Source organism: Haematobia irritans, chromosome 4 (assembly GCF_050003625.1).
Source record: "Haematobia irritans isolate KBUSLIRL chromosome 4, ASM5000362v1, whole genome shotgun sequence".
Taxonomy (NCBI): Eukaryota; Metazoa; Arthropoda; class Insecta; order Diptera; family Muscidae; genus Haematobia; species Haematobia irritans.
Window position 1 is genome coordinate 186,620,839 of NC_134400.1, and position 16,874 is coordinate 186,637,712.

The window sequence follows — 16,874 nt, forward strand, 5'->3', positions numbered from 1 at the left end:
GCCCGATATGTACTAATATGGACCCAGAGCCAGAGTTGTAACCCGATTAGCTTGAAATTTTGCACAAGGAGTACAATTGGTAATATAGTCATGTGTGCCAAATTTGATTGAAATCGGTTCAGATTTAGATATAGCTTCCATATATATTTTTCGCCCGATATGGACTTATATGGCCCCAGAAGCCAGAGTTTTGGCCCAATTTGGTTGAAATTTTGCACAAAGAGTACAATTGGTTGTATAGTCGTGTGTGTCGAATTTGATTGAAATCGGTTCAGATTTAGATATAGCTTCCATATATATTTTTCGTCCCTTTTTCATGCCAAGTTAAATTGCGTTCATTATTTAAATTTTTTACCTAATTTTGTTTTCGATAAGTTTTAAAATCAATGCAAATAAATTTATCAATATTTATACATTTATTATTTACAAAAATCAAAACACTTATTATTTTTATAAGCTTACATTTAAGATTTTTGGGAATTTCATAGAAATTCGTAGATTGTAAAAAAAAAAATTCTTAGGTATTTCATTCTCCCACTCCCCATTTATAAAAAAAGAATTTCCAATTACAATTTAGGTTCACTTAGCTTAAATACACGTTTCATTATTTTTATTCAGCAATGTTTCTTGGGCCTCATTTTCGGTGTAAACTTTTGTGCGTCCATTTAGGCCATTATCGACACATACAACAACCGCATTGGTGCCCGTCACTGAGGATGTATGTTTTTCGGTGATTTCCTGTAATGGTAAAAGCAAAAAAGAAAAAAAAAAAAGAAGCATGGGGAATTATTTTAATGTATTTACACGGACAAAAATACTGTGTCAAAGAAAAAAAAAAAAAAACAATCCTAAGTTTATATACAATAGCGATAACACTCAGAGAAAAAAGACACACAATAATTTCAATTCTCAATTGATTGACTTTGCAACTATGCCAAAAATGGGCTGAATAGGCTAAAAATTTAAATGATGATTGGAGATAATTAAATGGTGACAAAAATCCGCTTTTTCCCCGCCATGAAAACGGCTCGGAACTTACAGTCTTATGTATTTGTATTATTTTCCCCGTGTAGCAAATTTGGCAAAAGTACATCGATATGATTAACATTTGCTGAAATGACAACCCAAACTATCAAAAAAATTTTTGGTTTGTGGTATTCGGTGAAGCAGCAAACATTTCCTGCTACTTTTCACTTTGGCCACAGACCATAAACAACGTTGGTCATGGCCATCATCATAATCAGCCCAAAGTCATCATCGTTGTCATAAACATCGTTACGCTTAAAAGCATCCCAAACCAAAAAAGTAAACAAAACCAGGACGATGGACATTATTATTCTTGGCTCCAAGCGTGTAAAAAGTCCTTCTTCCCCCGAAGTCCTTCAAAACCCCGAAATGGAATGAGTTTTATAGCCGATGACATCTTGTGAGGCTTATCAGTCTGCCAGAATGGCTGCTGAAACTGGCCAATCCGCTGGCCACAACCATGTCCTCCAGCTATTAGGTGTCATCAAGGAGAGTTTGTGTTAACTCATATTGACAATAATCGAAAAAAATAAATGGATGGATGGACGGACGGACAAATGGATGAATAAACGAACATTGATGTAGGGTCCGAGTAAACAAAGTTTTTCCATTCATACAATGGCAATATGGCAATATGCCAGATGCATACTTAGGCTCCGAACCCCTTGATGGGGGGAGGATCGGTTATAAGATGTGATGATAAAAACTAATTAGAAACTTTAATAATATTTTGTTTGGCAAACAAAACACTGTGACTTAGGGTCATGATCTCAGATTAGAAAACATTATTCTATCATCCTTGGCTATCGTGTGGGTTGGGTCCTTGTGAGGGCTATATCTCTTTTTAAGGGTTTGAGTTATTTTTCAAATTTTGATGCGGAAATAAGCCATGTTGTATATGGAAGTTTTGTGTTGGTGAAACTAAATTATAATGAATTTATGAGGTGTCCATAATGTTAGGTTAATTTACTGAGGGTTATATGGTTGCTAGAGAAAAAAATATAACTAGAAGCAAGCGCAGATTAAAACGTTTGGAAAACGGGTGTCGCAAACTTTGTTCTTTTGTTATGATTTTTGGTATCTCTTCGAAAATTTCAAATATTTATTACATTGGTTTGTTAGAAAATTTTTATTTTATCCGTAAATAAAAACTAAAACCATACACTAATAGAAAAAAATTGCGTTCTACAATCGTGAACGAACGGTGAGAAAATGAAACGTTCACAAATATATACGGTCGTAAGTTCGGCCAGACCGCCATGGATTGCGTAGAAACTTCTTCTAAACATTGCCATCCACAATCGAATTACTTAAGTTGCGGTAATGCTTGCCGATGGTAAGGTATATTAAAACCTCCTAACACCGTCTTCTAAATTGTATGTAAGTCCATACGTGGTACATATTAAATCAAAAAAGATCGATCAAATACGTACATATTTAATTCAGTTTGACAAAATTTTCTATAAACATAAAATTTTGACAAAATTTCCTATAGAAAAAAAGTTTTAACAAAATTTTCTATAGAAATAAAATTTTGACAAAATTTTCTATAGAAATAAAATTTTGACATAATCTATATATATATATATATAAAATTCAATCTATGTTTGTTTATTTGTTTGTTTGTTTATATGTTCCGAGTTGGCTCCGAAACGGCTGAACCGATTTACTTGAAACTTTCAGAGATCGTAGGGGGCGTTCATGTGGTGAAAATAGGGTACCTCATTTTTTGACACCTGGTCGCGGAGGGGGACCACCCCTTTATCGGACTTTTTGAAAATTGGACCAAAGTTGACCGATTCGCTTGAAATTTTCAGTGAAGGTTGGGTTTGGTATCTAGACAAAGATCCGCTACTTTATATTTCGATATTTGGTGGCGGAGGGGGACCTCCCCTTTGTTCGACTTTTTTTAAAGTACAGTGAAAAAATTAAAATTCTCTAAATTATCTGAGATTTGCAGAGAACATGCGGTGAGGTTATGGAATTTATATGGGCTACCTGATGGTTTCATATGTCGACGGGGAGGGGGACCTCCCCCTTGCCCTATTTTTTTTTACTTGGAACAAAATTATGCGATTTGCTTGAAATTTTCATTGAATGTTGGGGTTGGCATCTAGACAAAAATCCGCTACATTATTTTTCGATATTTGGTCGGGGAGGAGGACCACCACTTTGCCCGACTTTTTTTTTTTAAGTACAGTGAAACAAAACTAAACTCCCGCGTCTGAGATTTTACGGAAAAAATGGGTGAGGTTATGAAATTTATATCAGGTTCCTGATTTTTTAATAAAAATAAAAGGGCATAAAGAGACATACGCTTCTCTTAAGTACATACAGAAAAACAATTAAACTTTACCGAGTTACTTGAAATTTACAGAGGACTGTGGAGAGAGAGGTTACGATATTAATAGTTGATACCTGATTTTGTGATATTTGGTCGGAAGAGAGCCCGCCTCTTTAGGCTTATAATTTTCTTGACATTTTCTGGGACGTTTACAAAAGATTCGCTCCTCCTCTAAAACTTAAAAAAAAATCTTATGTTTTCTTTAAATTTACAAAGGGAGTGGGGGAAGGTTATGAACGAAGTATATGATTTTTCGATATCTGGTTGGGGAAGGGGAAAATTGAAATAAACTTTATCGATTTACTTCGATAGAATTTATAGGGACCTTTGAGTAGTTCTGAGATTAATATAGGGTACGTGATAGTCCGATATTAGGTCGGAGTGGAGCCAAGGTGGGAGGTGAGAGGGTTCACTTTTGTCCGTTTTTTTTTTCTTAAATTGAAATTAGATGGTTGTCCGTAAATGGGAACTCGGTAAATAATTTTATGATTTTTGCAAAGGCTTCTGCCAGACTTCTTTTTAGTAAAGAACTTAAATTTACATGAAATTGGCAGAGGGTGCATCATTTTCCAACATTTTAGCTAATGTTAATGTGGTAAAATTGTTTACTACTTTTCTTTTTCCGATTTATTAGATGGGAAACAGTAATTCTTTGTATGTTATTATAATATAGTGCTTAATTTTCAGATATGTTGAGGAGAAGGATACCTTTCATTGACAAACCACACTTAAAATTCACAAGAAATGTAGAAGTTTGTCCAACTACTTGAATACAGAACATTTTTTAAGACGAACCATTTTACATATGCATATCTGCTGTATTTGTACCTATAAACGAAAGAGCAAGTAGTCCGATTTGTTTGAAAGAATTCAAATCTTTTCGAATTTGTTTTCAGCACGAAGGATATGGTTGACTAAGTTAACGCAAAATGTTCCTACAAATACGCTTTGGAAGGCGCAGCGAAGAGGGCCGGGTTACGCTAGTTTTCTATAGAAATAAAATTTTGGCAACCGTGATTATGAACCGATATGGACCAATTTTTGTGTGATTGGAGATCGGCTATATATAACTATAGACCAATGTGGATAAATTTTGGTATGGTTGTTAGCGACCATATACTAACACCACGTTCCAAATTTGGATCGGATGAATTTTGCTCCTCCAAGAAGCTCCGGAGAACGGTTTATATGAGGACTATATACAATTATGGACCGATATGGACCAATTTATGCATGGTTGTTAGAGACCATATACTAACTTCATGGACCATATACTAACTTCATGTACCAAATTTCAGCCGGATCGGATATAATTTGCTTCTGTTAGAGGCTCCGCAAGCCAAATCTGGGGATCGGTTTATATGGGGGCTATATATAATTATGGACCGATATGGACCAATTCTGGCACGGTTGTTAGAGAGGATATACCAACACCATGTACCAAATTTCAACCGGATCGAATAAAATTTGCTTCTGTTAGAGGCTCCGCAAGCCAAATCTGGGGATCGGTTTATATGGGGGCTATATATAATAATGAACCGATGTAGACCAATCCTTGCATAGTTGTTGGAGACCATATACCAACACTATGTACCAAATTTCAGGCGGATCGGATGAAATTTGCTTCTCTTAGAGGATCGGCAAGCCAAATTTGGGGATCGGTTTATATGGGGGCTATATATAATTATGGACCGATGTGGACCAATTTTTGTATGGTTGTTAGGGGCCATATGCCAACACCATGTACCAAATTTCAGCCGAATCGGATTATATATGCTTCTGGTAGAGGCTCCGCAAGCCAAATCTGAGGGTCCCTTTATATGGGGGCTATACGTAAAAGTAGTATGGCCCATTTGCAATACCGTCCGACCTACATCAATAACAACTACTTTTGCCAAGTTTCAAGTCGATAGCTTGTTTTGTTCGGTAGGTAACGTGATTTCAACTGACGGACGGACGGACGGACGGACGGACGGATATGCTTAGATCGACTCAGAATTTCATCAAGACCCAGAATAAATATATACTTTATCGGGTCTTAGAGCAATATTTCGATGTGTTACAAACGGAATGACAACGTTAATATATCCCCCATCCTATGGTGGAGGGTATAAAAATCAAAACGGAATGTTCACGATTTCGTCCACGGGCGTTCACGATTTCATGAACGGCATTCGTTTTTCTTTGGTCATGAAAAGTCTTAAAATAATCGTTATGGGAACTCCGCCGATGGTGCTATGTGCTAAGGCGTCTGTTAACGTGTATGGTGCAGACAACACAGGTTCGAGTCACGGTAGCGGAAATCTTTTTTTAATTCTGTTTATAAATTCCTAACCATTACGTCGTCAGATCATGAACGCTGGTTGTTGGTTTGACCACACATGGTGTCATTTTAACACATGTGTGTTGATTCACTTTAACACATGTGTGTTGATTCACTTTCATGTACGGATCGTTTTGAAATGACCACGCCGTTCATGATTTTTTCTATGGGTTTGGGCAAATTTGCAAAAATGAGGCATTGTTCTTTCCTAAAAAAAACACGAATGGTTTTACACCGCATAGTCGAACTATTCGCAATACCAAATATACAAAATTGACCCTTGCGAAATTTTACGAAAGTTTTTGGAATAATATAAAATTTCTAATTGTTTTTTTTTTTTTTTTTGCTAGCCAAAAATTGCACCTAGGTAAGAAAACGAGCATCGGTCGTTTACAGCTATATTTGTTTGTTATCATTAGACGACATTGCATCCCATTATTTTCCTAAATTTTCACATCCTCTCCTATTTCTCATCCTCTCATATTCCTCCGCTAGATGTGTGCGATCACTTTACTCACGTGTTCCTGCATTACCTCGTTAACCACTATTCCTCCGCCAGAGGTGTGCGATCGCTCTAGCCACGCATTTCGACATTTCTCCTATTCCTCCGCTAGAGGTGTGCGATCACTTTAGCCACGCGCTCCCACATTTCCTCATCCTCTCCTAGATGTGTGCGATCACGCTAGCCACATGTTTCTATATTACCTCGTTCTCCCCTATTTATACGGCAGAGGAATAGAGGGGAACATTACTCATCCTCTCCTATTTCTCCGCTAGAGGTGTGGAATTACTCTAGCGACGCATTCCTACATTCATTCTCCTAATATTCCTTCCCTCATTTCCTCATTCTCTCCTATTCCTCCACCAGAGGTGTGTAATCATTCTAGCCACGGGTTCCCACATTCCCCCATTCTCTCCTAGAGGTGTGCGATCACTCTAGCTATGTGTTCCTACTCAGTATGAGGTGTGTGATTACTTTAGCCACGCGCTCCCACATTTCCTCATCCTCTCCTAGAGGTGTGCGATCAAGCTAGCCACGCGTTTCTACATTACCTCGTTCTCCCCTATTTCTCCGGCAGAGGAATAGAGGGGAACATTACTTATCCTCTCCTATTTTTCCGCTAGAGGTGTGCAATTACTCTAGCGACGCATTCCTACATTCCTCATTCTACTATTCCTTCCCACATTTCACCATTCTCTCCTATTCATTATCTCCTAGAGGTGTGGGATCACTCTAGCCATGTGTTCCTACTCAGTATGAGGTGTGCGATCACTGTAGCCACGGGTTCCCACACTTCCTCAACGAGGTAAAATAGTAACACTATCCACGTGTTACTATCTTACCTCGTTCTCTCCTATTCCTCCGCTAGATGTGTGCGATCACTTTACCCACGTGTTCATGCATTACCTCGTTAACCACTATTCCTCCGCCAGAGGTGTGCGATCGCTCTAGCCACGCATTTCGACATTTCTCCATCTTCTCCTATTCCTCCGCTAGAGGTGTGCGATCACGCTTGTTTCTATATTACCTCGTTCTCCCCTATTTATCCGGCAGAGGAATAGAGGGGAACATTACTCATCCTCTCCTATTTCTCCGCTAGAGGTGTGGAATTACTCTAGCGACGCATTCCTACATTCATTCTCCTAACATTCCTTCCCTCATTCTCTCCTATTCCTCCACCAGAGGTGTGTAATCATTCTAGCCACGGGTTCCCACATTCCCCCATTCTCTCCTAGAGGTGTGCGATCACTCTAGCTATGTGTTCCTACTCAGTATGAGGTGTGCGATCACTTTAGCCACGCGCTCCCACATTTCCTCATCCTCTCCTAGAGGTGTGCGATCAAGCTAGCCACGCGTTTCTACATTACCTCGTTCTCCCCTATTTCTCCGGCAGAGGAATAGAGGGGAACATTACTTATCCTCTCCTATTTTTCCGCTAGAGGTGTGCAATTACTCTAGCGACGCATTCCTACATTCCTCGTCCTACTATTCCTTCCCACATTTCACCATTCTCTCCTAGAGGTGTGGGATCACTCTAGCCATGTGTTCCTACTCAGTATGAGGTGTGCGATCACTTTAGCCACGCGTTCCCACACTTCCTCATCCTCTCCTAGAGGTGTGCGATCAAGCTAGCCACGCGTTTCTACATTACCTCGTTCTCCCCTAATTCTCCGGCAGAGGAATAGAGGGGAACATTACTTATCCTCTCCTATTTTTCCGCTAGAGGTGTGCAATTACTCTAGCGACGCATTCCTACATTCTTCGTCCTACTATTCCTTCCCACATTTCACCATTCTCTCCTATTCATTATCTCCTAGAGGTGTGGGATCACTCTAGCCATGTGTTCCTACTCAGTATGAGGTGTGCGATCACTGTAGCCACGCGTTCCCACACTTCCTCAACGAGGTAAAATAGTAACACTATCCACGTGTTACTATCTTACCTCGTTCTCTCCTATTCCTCCGCTAGAGGTGTGTGATCACTCTAACACGTGTTCCTACATTCCACATCTTTTCCTAGTTTTCCGCTAGAGGTGTGCGATTACTCTAGCATCGCGTTCCTACATTCTTCATCCTCCTATTCCTTCCCACATTTCCCCATTCTCTCCTATTCCACAGTTAGAGGTGTGCAATCACCCTAGTCACGTGTTCTCCGTTTACTCATCCTCTCCTATTCCTCCGCTTGAGGTGTGCGAACACTTTAGCCCCGTGTTACTACATTCATACATTCCTCATCCTCTCCTATTTCTACGCTAGAGGTGTGCGATTATTCTAGCGACGCGTTCTTTCCTTATCCCTTACTCTTCCACACGTAGAGGTGTGTGACCATTCTAGCCGTGTGTTTCGCTATTTTTTCGTTCCCCACCTATTCCCCAACTAAAAGTGTGCAATAACTCTAGCTATTCCTTCCCACATTCCACAGTTAGAGGTGTGCAAGCACCCTAGTCACGTATTTTCTGTTTCCTCATCCTCTCCTATTCCGCAGCTACAGATGTGCAATCACCCTAGCCATGTGTTCTCCTCATCATTTCTTATTCCTCCGCTAGAGGTGTGCGATCACTTTAGCCACGTGTTACTATATTGACACATTCCTCATCCTCTCCTATTTCTACGCTAGAGGTGTGCGATTACTCTAGCCACGCGTTCCTTCCTTATCCCTTACTCTTCCACAGGTAGAGGTGTGTGACCACTCTAGCCCTGTGTTTCGCTATTTTTTCGTTCCCCTCCTATTTCCCTACTAAAAGTGTGCAATAACTCTTGCTACGTGATCCTCTATTTCCTCCTATTTTTCAGCTGGATGTGTACAATCACTCTAGCCACGTGTTCCTTCACTTCCCTGTTTTTTCCTATTCCTCAGTTAGGGATGTGCGATGACCTCAGCCGCATCATTGACAGAAAACCGAATTTTGCGTACCTTCGATCTCACACCGCCAAAGACCCATGGTAGTAGCGTCCACCTCTCGAATCGCCCAAGACATAGAAACTACAGCTGTGGATAGCCATTGATTACCGTAGGTCTCAACTCACCACATCCAGAGATCCACAAGCCGTCATAACCGCAAACAGGAGGGCTCCCTAAGATTTGGCACAACCATCCACTCTGTAATATAAAATTTCTCCAGGCAAAAAACTCTATTACCTTAAAACCGCAATAACGGGATCCACCGTGGTGCAATAGTTATCATACCCGCCTTGCATACATAGGGTCGTGGGTTTAACGCCTGTTTCGACCGAACACCATAAAGTTTTTCAGCGATCCCCTTTCAGTAATGCTGATGACATTTCTGAGTGTATCAAAGCTTCTGTAAATGGTGGAGGGCCGTTCAGACTCGGCTATCAAAAAGGAGCTAAACATAAAATCGGGCATCACTCAGTGATAGTAGAGAAGTTCACCACTGTGATATCATAATGGACTGAATAGTCTAAGTGAGCCTGAAATTTCTGGTTACCACCATACCTAACCTAACAATGCCTTCTCTTTATTTCAGTCTGTAGAACACATTTCTGTGACGTACCCCGGACACCGAGAGTCTTACCCCAGTCGTGGTTGGGAAAACCCGTTGTTACACTATTACCACCGGCGGTGCCTAGTTTCTGGATATTTTCTTTTTTTCTGGCATGTTTGTCCACTCTTTGGATGCAATGCCACTGTCGCGGTAACGAGCAAATGGGAAGCCCTTTGTCAATGAGCTAAATATTGAATTGGGCAGAACTCATTGACGACATAGAAATTCATAACTTATGGTATCACAATGGACTGAACCTAGTAAAATAACGGGCTGTCTTTACACCTAACCTAACGTATGTTATTGAAGAGTAACTTCATTTTAGTTTTGGGACCCGTTTACATTATGATAAATATAAATTCCAATATTAAACCCAAAACCCCAATATTCTATCCGTATTATGCTTCCTTTAAAAGGGGGGCTTTTTTCGCTTTTTGGGAATTCCGAATTGCAGCAGATTTGTCTCTAGCGTGGCTGACCTTCGTCCGAGATTTCAGAGTTTCTCCTATGAGCGGAATCCAAAATGGGCTATCACGAGCGCAAAGTGATATGGATGGGTTCGAGTTTTAGTCCCTCTCCTATAGAGAGATCCAAAGTGGGATCACGTGAACTCAAACCGATAAGAATGGCGGGGATTAATGTTTTTTTCCTATGGACAGAGTACAAATTGGACTAACGCAATTTCAAAGTGATAAAGGTGAGCATTTTATTTTCATGAAACTCATATTTGCATTTTAAAGCACCGCCTCACAATGGGGGAAACTTTTGTCCCATCTGCAAATAAAATCCAGGTTACAAGACGGAAGGACAGATATTCATGAGGTGGTGGTCAATTGGGTTTTATCTCTTAATGTGAAATTTTCGTGCAATATTTGCTGAATACACTTTTAAAAACATTTGGCCACCTGGGTTTGGTATAGCATAACAATTTGCATTCAAAAACTTTTTGTTACAAATGTAATTTCCCGTAGCATATACAAACTACCACATATTTCAAACTTTTATTTGTTTTTGGAATTTAGTCATTATGAATTTTTGGTTGGTAAATTTGTTTATTACACAACCTTATAACCCTAGAGATTTTTGTAGTTTCTTTCGCAAGGAAATATAAGAACAAACATTAAAGTTAAATAAAATGTTTTCCGATTTAATAAGGTTTAATAAGCTTTGCCGTTCATGGGAATGTGTAATTGATATAGTATTCGAAAAAAAAAACTTGGTTGAAGAAGTCTCATATTATGTCCACATAATATAGACAATTATTTAGTTGAAAGTAAGTATAACGGTGAAGAAAAGAAATAAATGAAAGAACGAGGAAGTATTCATTAGTAGGGTGTACTTGACTTAATAATAAGTAACATAAATATAACAAGTATGTACGGCCGTAAGTTCGGCCAGGCCGAAACTTATGTACCCCCAACATGGATTGCGTAGAAACTTATACTGAAGACTGTCATCCACAATCGAATTACTTGGGTTGCGGTAACACTTGCCGATGGCAAGGTATCTTAAAACTTCCTAACACCGTAATATATACCACATAGTCCATACGTGGTATATATTAAACTAAACAAGTATATATGGCCGTAAGTTCGGCCAGGCCGAATCTTATGTACCCTCCACCATGGATTGCGTAGGAACTTCTACTAAAGGCTGTCATCCACAATCGAATTACTTGGGTTGCGATAACACTTGCCGATGGCAAGCCGATTAAATACGTATATAATTCAGTTTGACAAAATTTTCTATAGAAATAAAAACTTGACAAAATTTTCTATAGAAATAAAATGTTGACAAAATTTTCTATAGAAATAAAATGTTGACAAAATGTTCTATAGAAATAAAGTGTTGACAAAATTGTCTATAGAAATAAAATGTTGACAAAATTTTCTACAGAAATAAATTTTTTACAAAATTTTCTATAGAAATAAAATTTTGACAAAATTTTCTATGGAAATAAAATGTTGACAAACATTGCTATAGAAATAAACTTTTTACAAAACTTTCTATAGAAATGAAATTTTGACAAAACTTTCTATAGTAATAAAATTTGACAATTATTACATGGCTGTTAGAGGCCATATACTAACGAAATGTACCAAATTTCAACCGCATCGGATGACTTTTGCTCCTCCAAGAGGCTCCGGAGGTCAAATCTGGGGATCGGTTTATATGGGAGCTATATATAATTATGAACCGATATGGACCAATTTTTGCATGGTTGTTAGAGACCATATACTAACACCACGTACTAAATTTCAATTGGATCGGATGAATTTTGCTCATCCAAGAGGCTCCAGAGTTCAAATCTGGGGATCGGTTTATATGGGAGCTATATATAATTATGGACCGATATGGACCAATTTTTGCATGCTTGTTAGAGACCGTATACTAACACCAGGTACCCAATTTCAAACGGATCGGATGAATTTTGCCCCTCCAAGAGGCTCCGGAGGTCAAATCTGAGGATCGGTTTATATGGGAGCTATATATAATTATGGACCGATATGGACCAGTTTTTGCATGATTGTTAGAGACCATATACTAACACCACGTACCAAATTTCAATCGGGTAGGATGAAGTTTGCTCCTCCCAATGGCTCCGGAAGTCAAATCTGGGGATCGGTTTATATGGGAGCTATATATATTTATGGACCGATATGGACCAATTTTAGCATGGTTGTTAGAGACCGTATACTAACATCAGGTACCAAATTTCAACCGGATCGGATGAATTTTGCCCCTCCAAGAGGCTCCGGAGGTCAAATCTGGGGATCGGTTTATATGGGGGCTATATATAATTATGGACCGATATGGACCAATTTTTGCATGGTTGTTAGAGACCGTATACTTAGACCACGTACCAAATTTCAACCGCATCGGATGAATTTTGCTGCTCCGGAAGGCTCCGCAAGCCAAATTTGGGGATCGGTTTATATGGGGGCTATACGTAAACGTGGGCCGATATAGCCCATTTTCAATACCATCCGACCTACATCAATAACAACTACTTGTGCCAAGTTTCAAGTCGATAGCTAGTTTCGTTCGGAAGTTAGCGTGATTTCCACAGACGGACGGACAGCCGGACAGACGGACAGACGGACGGACGGACGGACATGCTTAGATCGACTCAGAATTTCACCACGACCCAGAATATATATACTTTATGGGGTCTTAGAGCAATATTTCGATGTGTTACAAACGGAATGACAAAGTTAATATACCCCCATCCTATGGTGGAGGGTATAAAAAGCCGATTAAATACGTATATAATTCAGTTTGACAAAATTTTCTATAGAAATAAAAACTTGACAAAATTTTCTATAGAAATAAAATGTTGACAAAATTTTCTATAGAAATAAAATGTTGACAAAATGTTCTATAGAAATAAAGTGTTGACAAAATTGTCTATAGAAATAAAATGTTGACAAAATTTTCTACAGAAATAAATTTTTTACAAAATTTTCTATAGAAATAAAATTTTGACAAAATTTTCTATGGAAATAAAATGTTGACAAACATTGCTATAGAAATAAACTTTTTACAAAACTTTCTATAGAAATTAAATTTTGACAAAACTTTCTATAGTAATAAAATTTGACAATTTTTACATGGCTGTTAGAGGCCATATACTAACGAAATGTACCAAATTTCAACCGCATCGGATGACTTTTGCTCCTCCAAGAGGCTCCGGAGGTCAAATCTGGGGATCGGTTTATATGGGAGCTATATATAATTATGAACCGATATGGACCAATTTTTGCATGGTTGTTAGAGACCATATACTAACACCACGTACTAAATTTCAATTGGATCGGATGAATTTTGCTCATCCAAGAGGCTCCAGAGTTCAAATCTGGGGATCGGTTTATATGGGAGCTATATATAATTATGGACCGATATGGACCAATTTTTGCATGCTTGTTAGAGACCGTATACTAACACCAGGTACCCAATTTCAAACGGATCGGATGAATTTTGCCCCTCCAAGAGGCTCCGGAGGTCAAATCTGAGGATCGGTTTATATGGGAGCTATATATAATTATGGACCGATATGGACCAGTTTTTGCATGGTTGTTAGAGACCATATACTAACACCACGTACCAAATTTCAATCGGGTAGGATGAAGTTTGCTCCTCCCAATGGCTCCGGAAGTCAAATCTGGGGATCGGTTTATATGGGAGCTATATATATTTATGGACCGATATGGACCAATTTTTGCATGGTTGTTAGAGACCGTATACTAACATCAGGTACCAAATTTCAACCGGATCGGATGAATTTTGCCCCTCCAAGAGGCTCCGGAGGTCAAATCTGGGGATCGGTTTATATGGGGGCTATATATAATTATGGACCGATATGGACCAATTTTTGCATGGTTGTTAGAGACCGTATACTTAGACCACGTACCAAATTTCAACCGGATCGGATGAATTTTGCTGCTCCGGAAGGCTCCGCAAGCCAAATTTGGGGATCGGTTTATATGGGGGCTATACGTAAACGTGGGCCGATATAGCCCATTTTCAATACCATCCGACCTACATCAATAACAACTACTTGTGCCAAGTTTCAAGTCGATAGCTAGTTTCGTTCGGAAGTTAGCGTGATTTCCACAGACGGACGGACAGACGGACAGACGGACAGACGGACAGACGGACGGACGGACGGACATGCTTAGATCGACTCAGAATTTCACCACGACCCAGAATATATATACTTTATGGGGTCTTAGAGCAATATTTCGATGTGTTACAAACGGAATGACAAAGTTAATATACCCCCATCCTATGGTGGAGGGTATAAAAAGGCCGATTAAATACGTATATAATTAAGTTTAAAATTTCTATAGAAATACAATTTTGACAAAATAAAATTTTTACATTTTCTATAAAAGTAAAATTTTGGAAAAATTTTCTATAGAAATAAAATTTGGAAAAAATTTTCTATAGAAATAAAATTTTGACAATGTTTTCTATAAAAATAAAATTTTCGTTGATTATTTTTGGCTCGAGTGGCAACCATGATTATGAACCGATATGGACCAATTTTTGTGTGATTGGGGATCGGCCATGCCAAAATTGGTCCATATCGGTCTATAGTTATATATAGACAGATATGGACCGATTTTGGCATGGTTATTAGCGGCCTTATACTAACACCAGGTTGCAAATTTCAACCAGATCGGATGAATTTTGCTCCTCCAAGAGGCTCCGGAGGACAAATCTGGGAATCGATTTATATGGGGGCTATATATAATTATGGACCGATATGGACCAGTTTTCGCATCGTCATTAGAGAGCATATACCAACACCATGTACCAAATTTAAGCCGGATCGGAAGAAATTTTCGTTTCTTAGCGGCTCCGCAAGCCAAATTGGGGGATCGGTTTATATGGGGGCTATATGTAATTATGGTCCGATATGGACCAATTTTTGCATGGTTGTTAAAGACCATATACCAACATCGTGTTCCAAATTTTAGTCGGATCGGATGAAATTTGCTTCTCTTTGAGGCTCCGCAAGCCAAATCTGGGGATCGGTTTATATAGGGGCTATATATAATTATGGACCGATGTGGACTAATTTTTGCATGGTTGTTAGAGACCATATACTAACACCGTGTACCAAATTTCTGCCGGATCTGATGAAATTTGCTTCTCTTTGAGGCTCCGCAAGCCAAATCTGGGGATCGGTTTATATGGGGGCTATATATAATTATGGACCGATGTGGACCAATTTTTTCATAGTTGTTAGAGACCATATACCAACATCATGTATCAAATTTCAGCAAGATCGGATGAAATTTGCTTCTCTTTGAGGCTCCGCAAGCCAAATCTGGGGATCGGTTTATATGGGGGCTATATATAATTATGGACCGATGTGTACCAATTTTTGCACGGTCATTAGAGACCATATACCAACACCACGTACCAAATTTCATCCGGATCGGATGAAATATGCTTCTGTTAGAGGCTCCGCAAGCCAAATCGGGGGATCGGTTTATATGGGGGCTATATGTAATTATGGACCGATATAGACCAATTTTTGCATGGTTGTTACAGATCCTATACTAACACCATGTACCAAATTTTAGCCGGATCGGATGAAATTTGCTTCTCTTAGAGCAATCGCAAGCCAAATTGGGGGGTCCGTTTATATGGGGGCTATACGTAAAAGTGGACAGATATGGACCACGGTTGTTAGAAACCATATACTAACACCATGTACCAAATTTCAGCCGGATCGGATGAAATTTTCGTTTCTTAGAGGCTCCGCAATCCAAATCGGGGGATCGGTTTATATGGGGGCTATATGTAATTATGAACCGATATAGACCAATTTTTGCATGGTTGTTACATACCATATATTAACACCATGTATCAAATTTCTTATCGGATCGGATGAAATATGCTTCTGTTAGAGGCTCCACAAGCCAAATCTGAGGGTCCCTTTATATGGGGGCTATACGTAAAAGTATACCGATATGGCCCATTTGCAATACCATCCGACCTACATCAATAACAACAACTTGTGCCAAGTTTCAAGTCGATAGCTTGTTTCGTTCGGAAGTTAGAGTGATTTCAACAGACGGACGGACAGACATGCTTAGATCGACTCAGAATTTCACCACGATCCAGATATATATATACTTTATGGGGACTTAGAGCAATATTTCGATGTGTTACAAACGGAATGACAAAGTTAATATACCCCCATCCTATGGTGGAGGGTATAAAAACAAGTATATAAGGCCACATCCTGTGGCCTAACAGAATGGGAAATGGTACAAGCACCGCAGATCAGCTTTTTTCGGCTGTTTGAAGGCCATGATTCGTGGTAAAGGTAGTCAGTTTGTTTACTTTCCAGGTACGTGAGAAAAAGGAATAACTTATAGCTCACTTTGGATGATTGTCGGTAATTTACTTCATTGGCACGCGGGATGTTCTTCTGATCACCATTAACTTAGAAGAAGGTCCTCATCCTCTTGGATGAGGCTTGGCATGCCCGCCTGGCACACAAAGGGTCGTGGGTTCAATTCCAGTTTCGACCTGCAGAAGCCGTTCTTCTGATGAAGTTTATCATGGTCGACAAGGGGATGTCGTCTAACGGATATTAACTTCGTAGGCCAGGATCTAACATATGTTAGTCTGACGAAGACCAACTTCCTTAATA

The 16,874-nt window shown here is 39.2% G+C and overlaps 1 protein-coding gene across 1 annotated transcript in view; it reads right to left on the bottom strand.

Annotated features, from left to right (window-relative positions):
• Window positions 1-393: 393 nt before the first annotated feature.
• Window positions 394-16,874, bottom strand: part of CapaR (Capability receptor) — a 182,606-nt gene continuing 166,125 nt past the window's right edge. Inside the window, exon 12 of the mRNA XM_075306255.1 lies at window positions 394-738. Within this exon, the coding sequence (XP_075162370.1) occupies window positions 589-738 (150 nt within the window). The 3' untranslated portion in view covers window positions 394-588. The remainder of the gene's footprint in view (window positions 739-16,874) is intronic.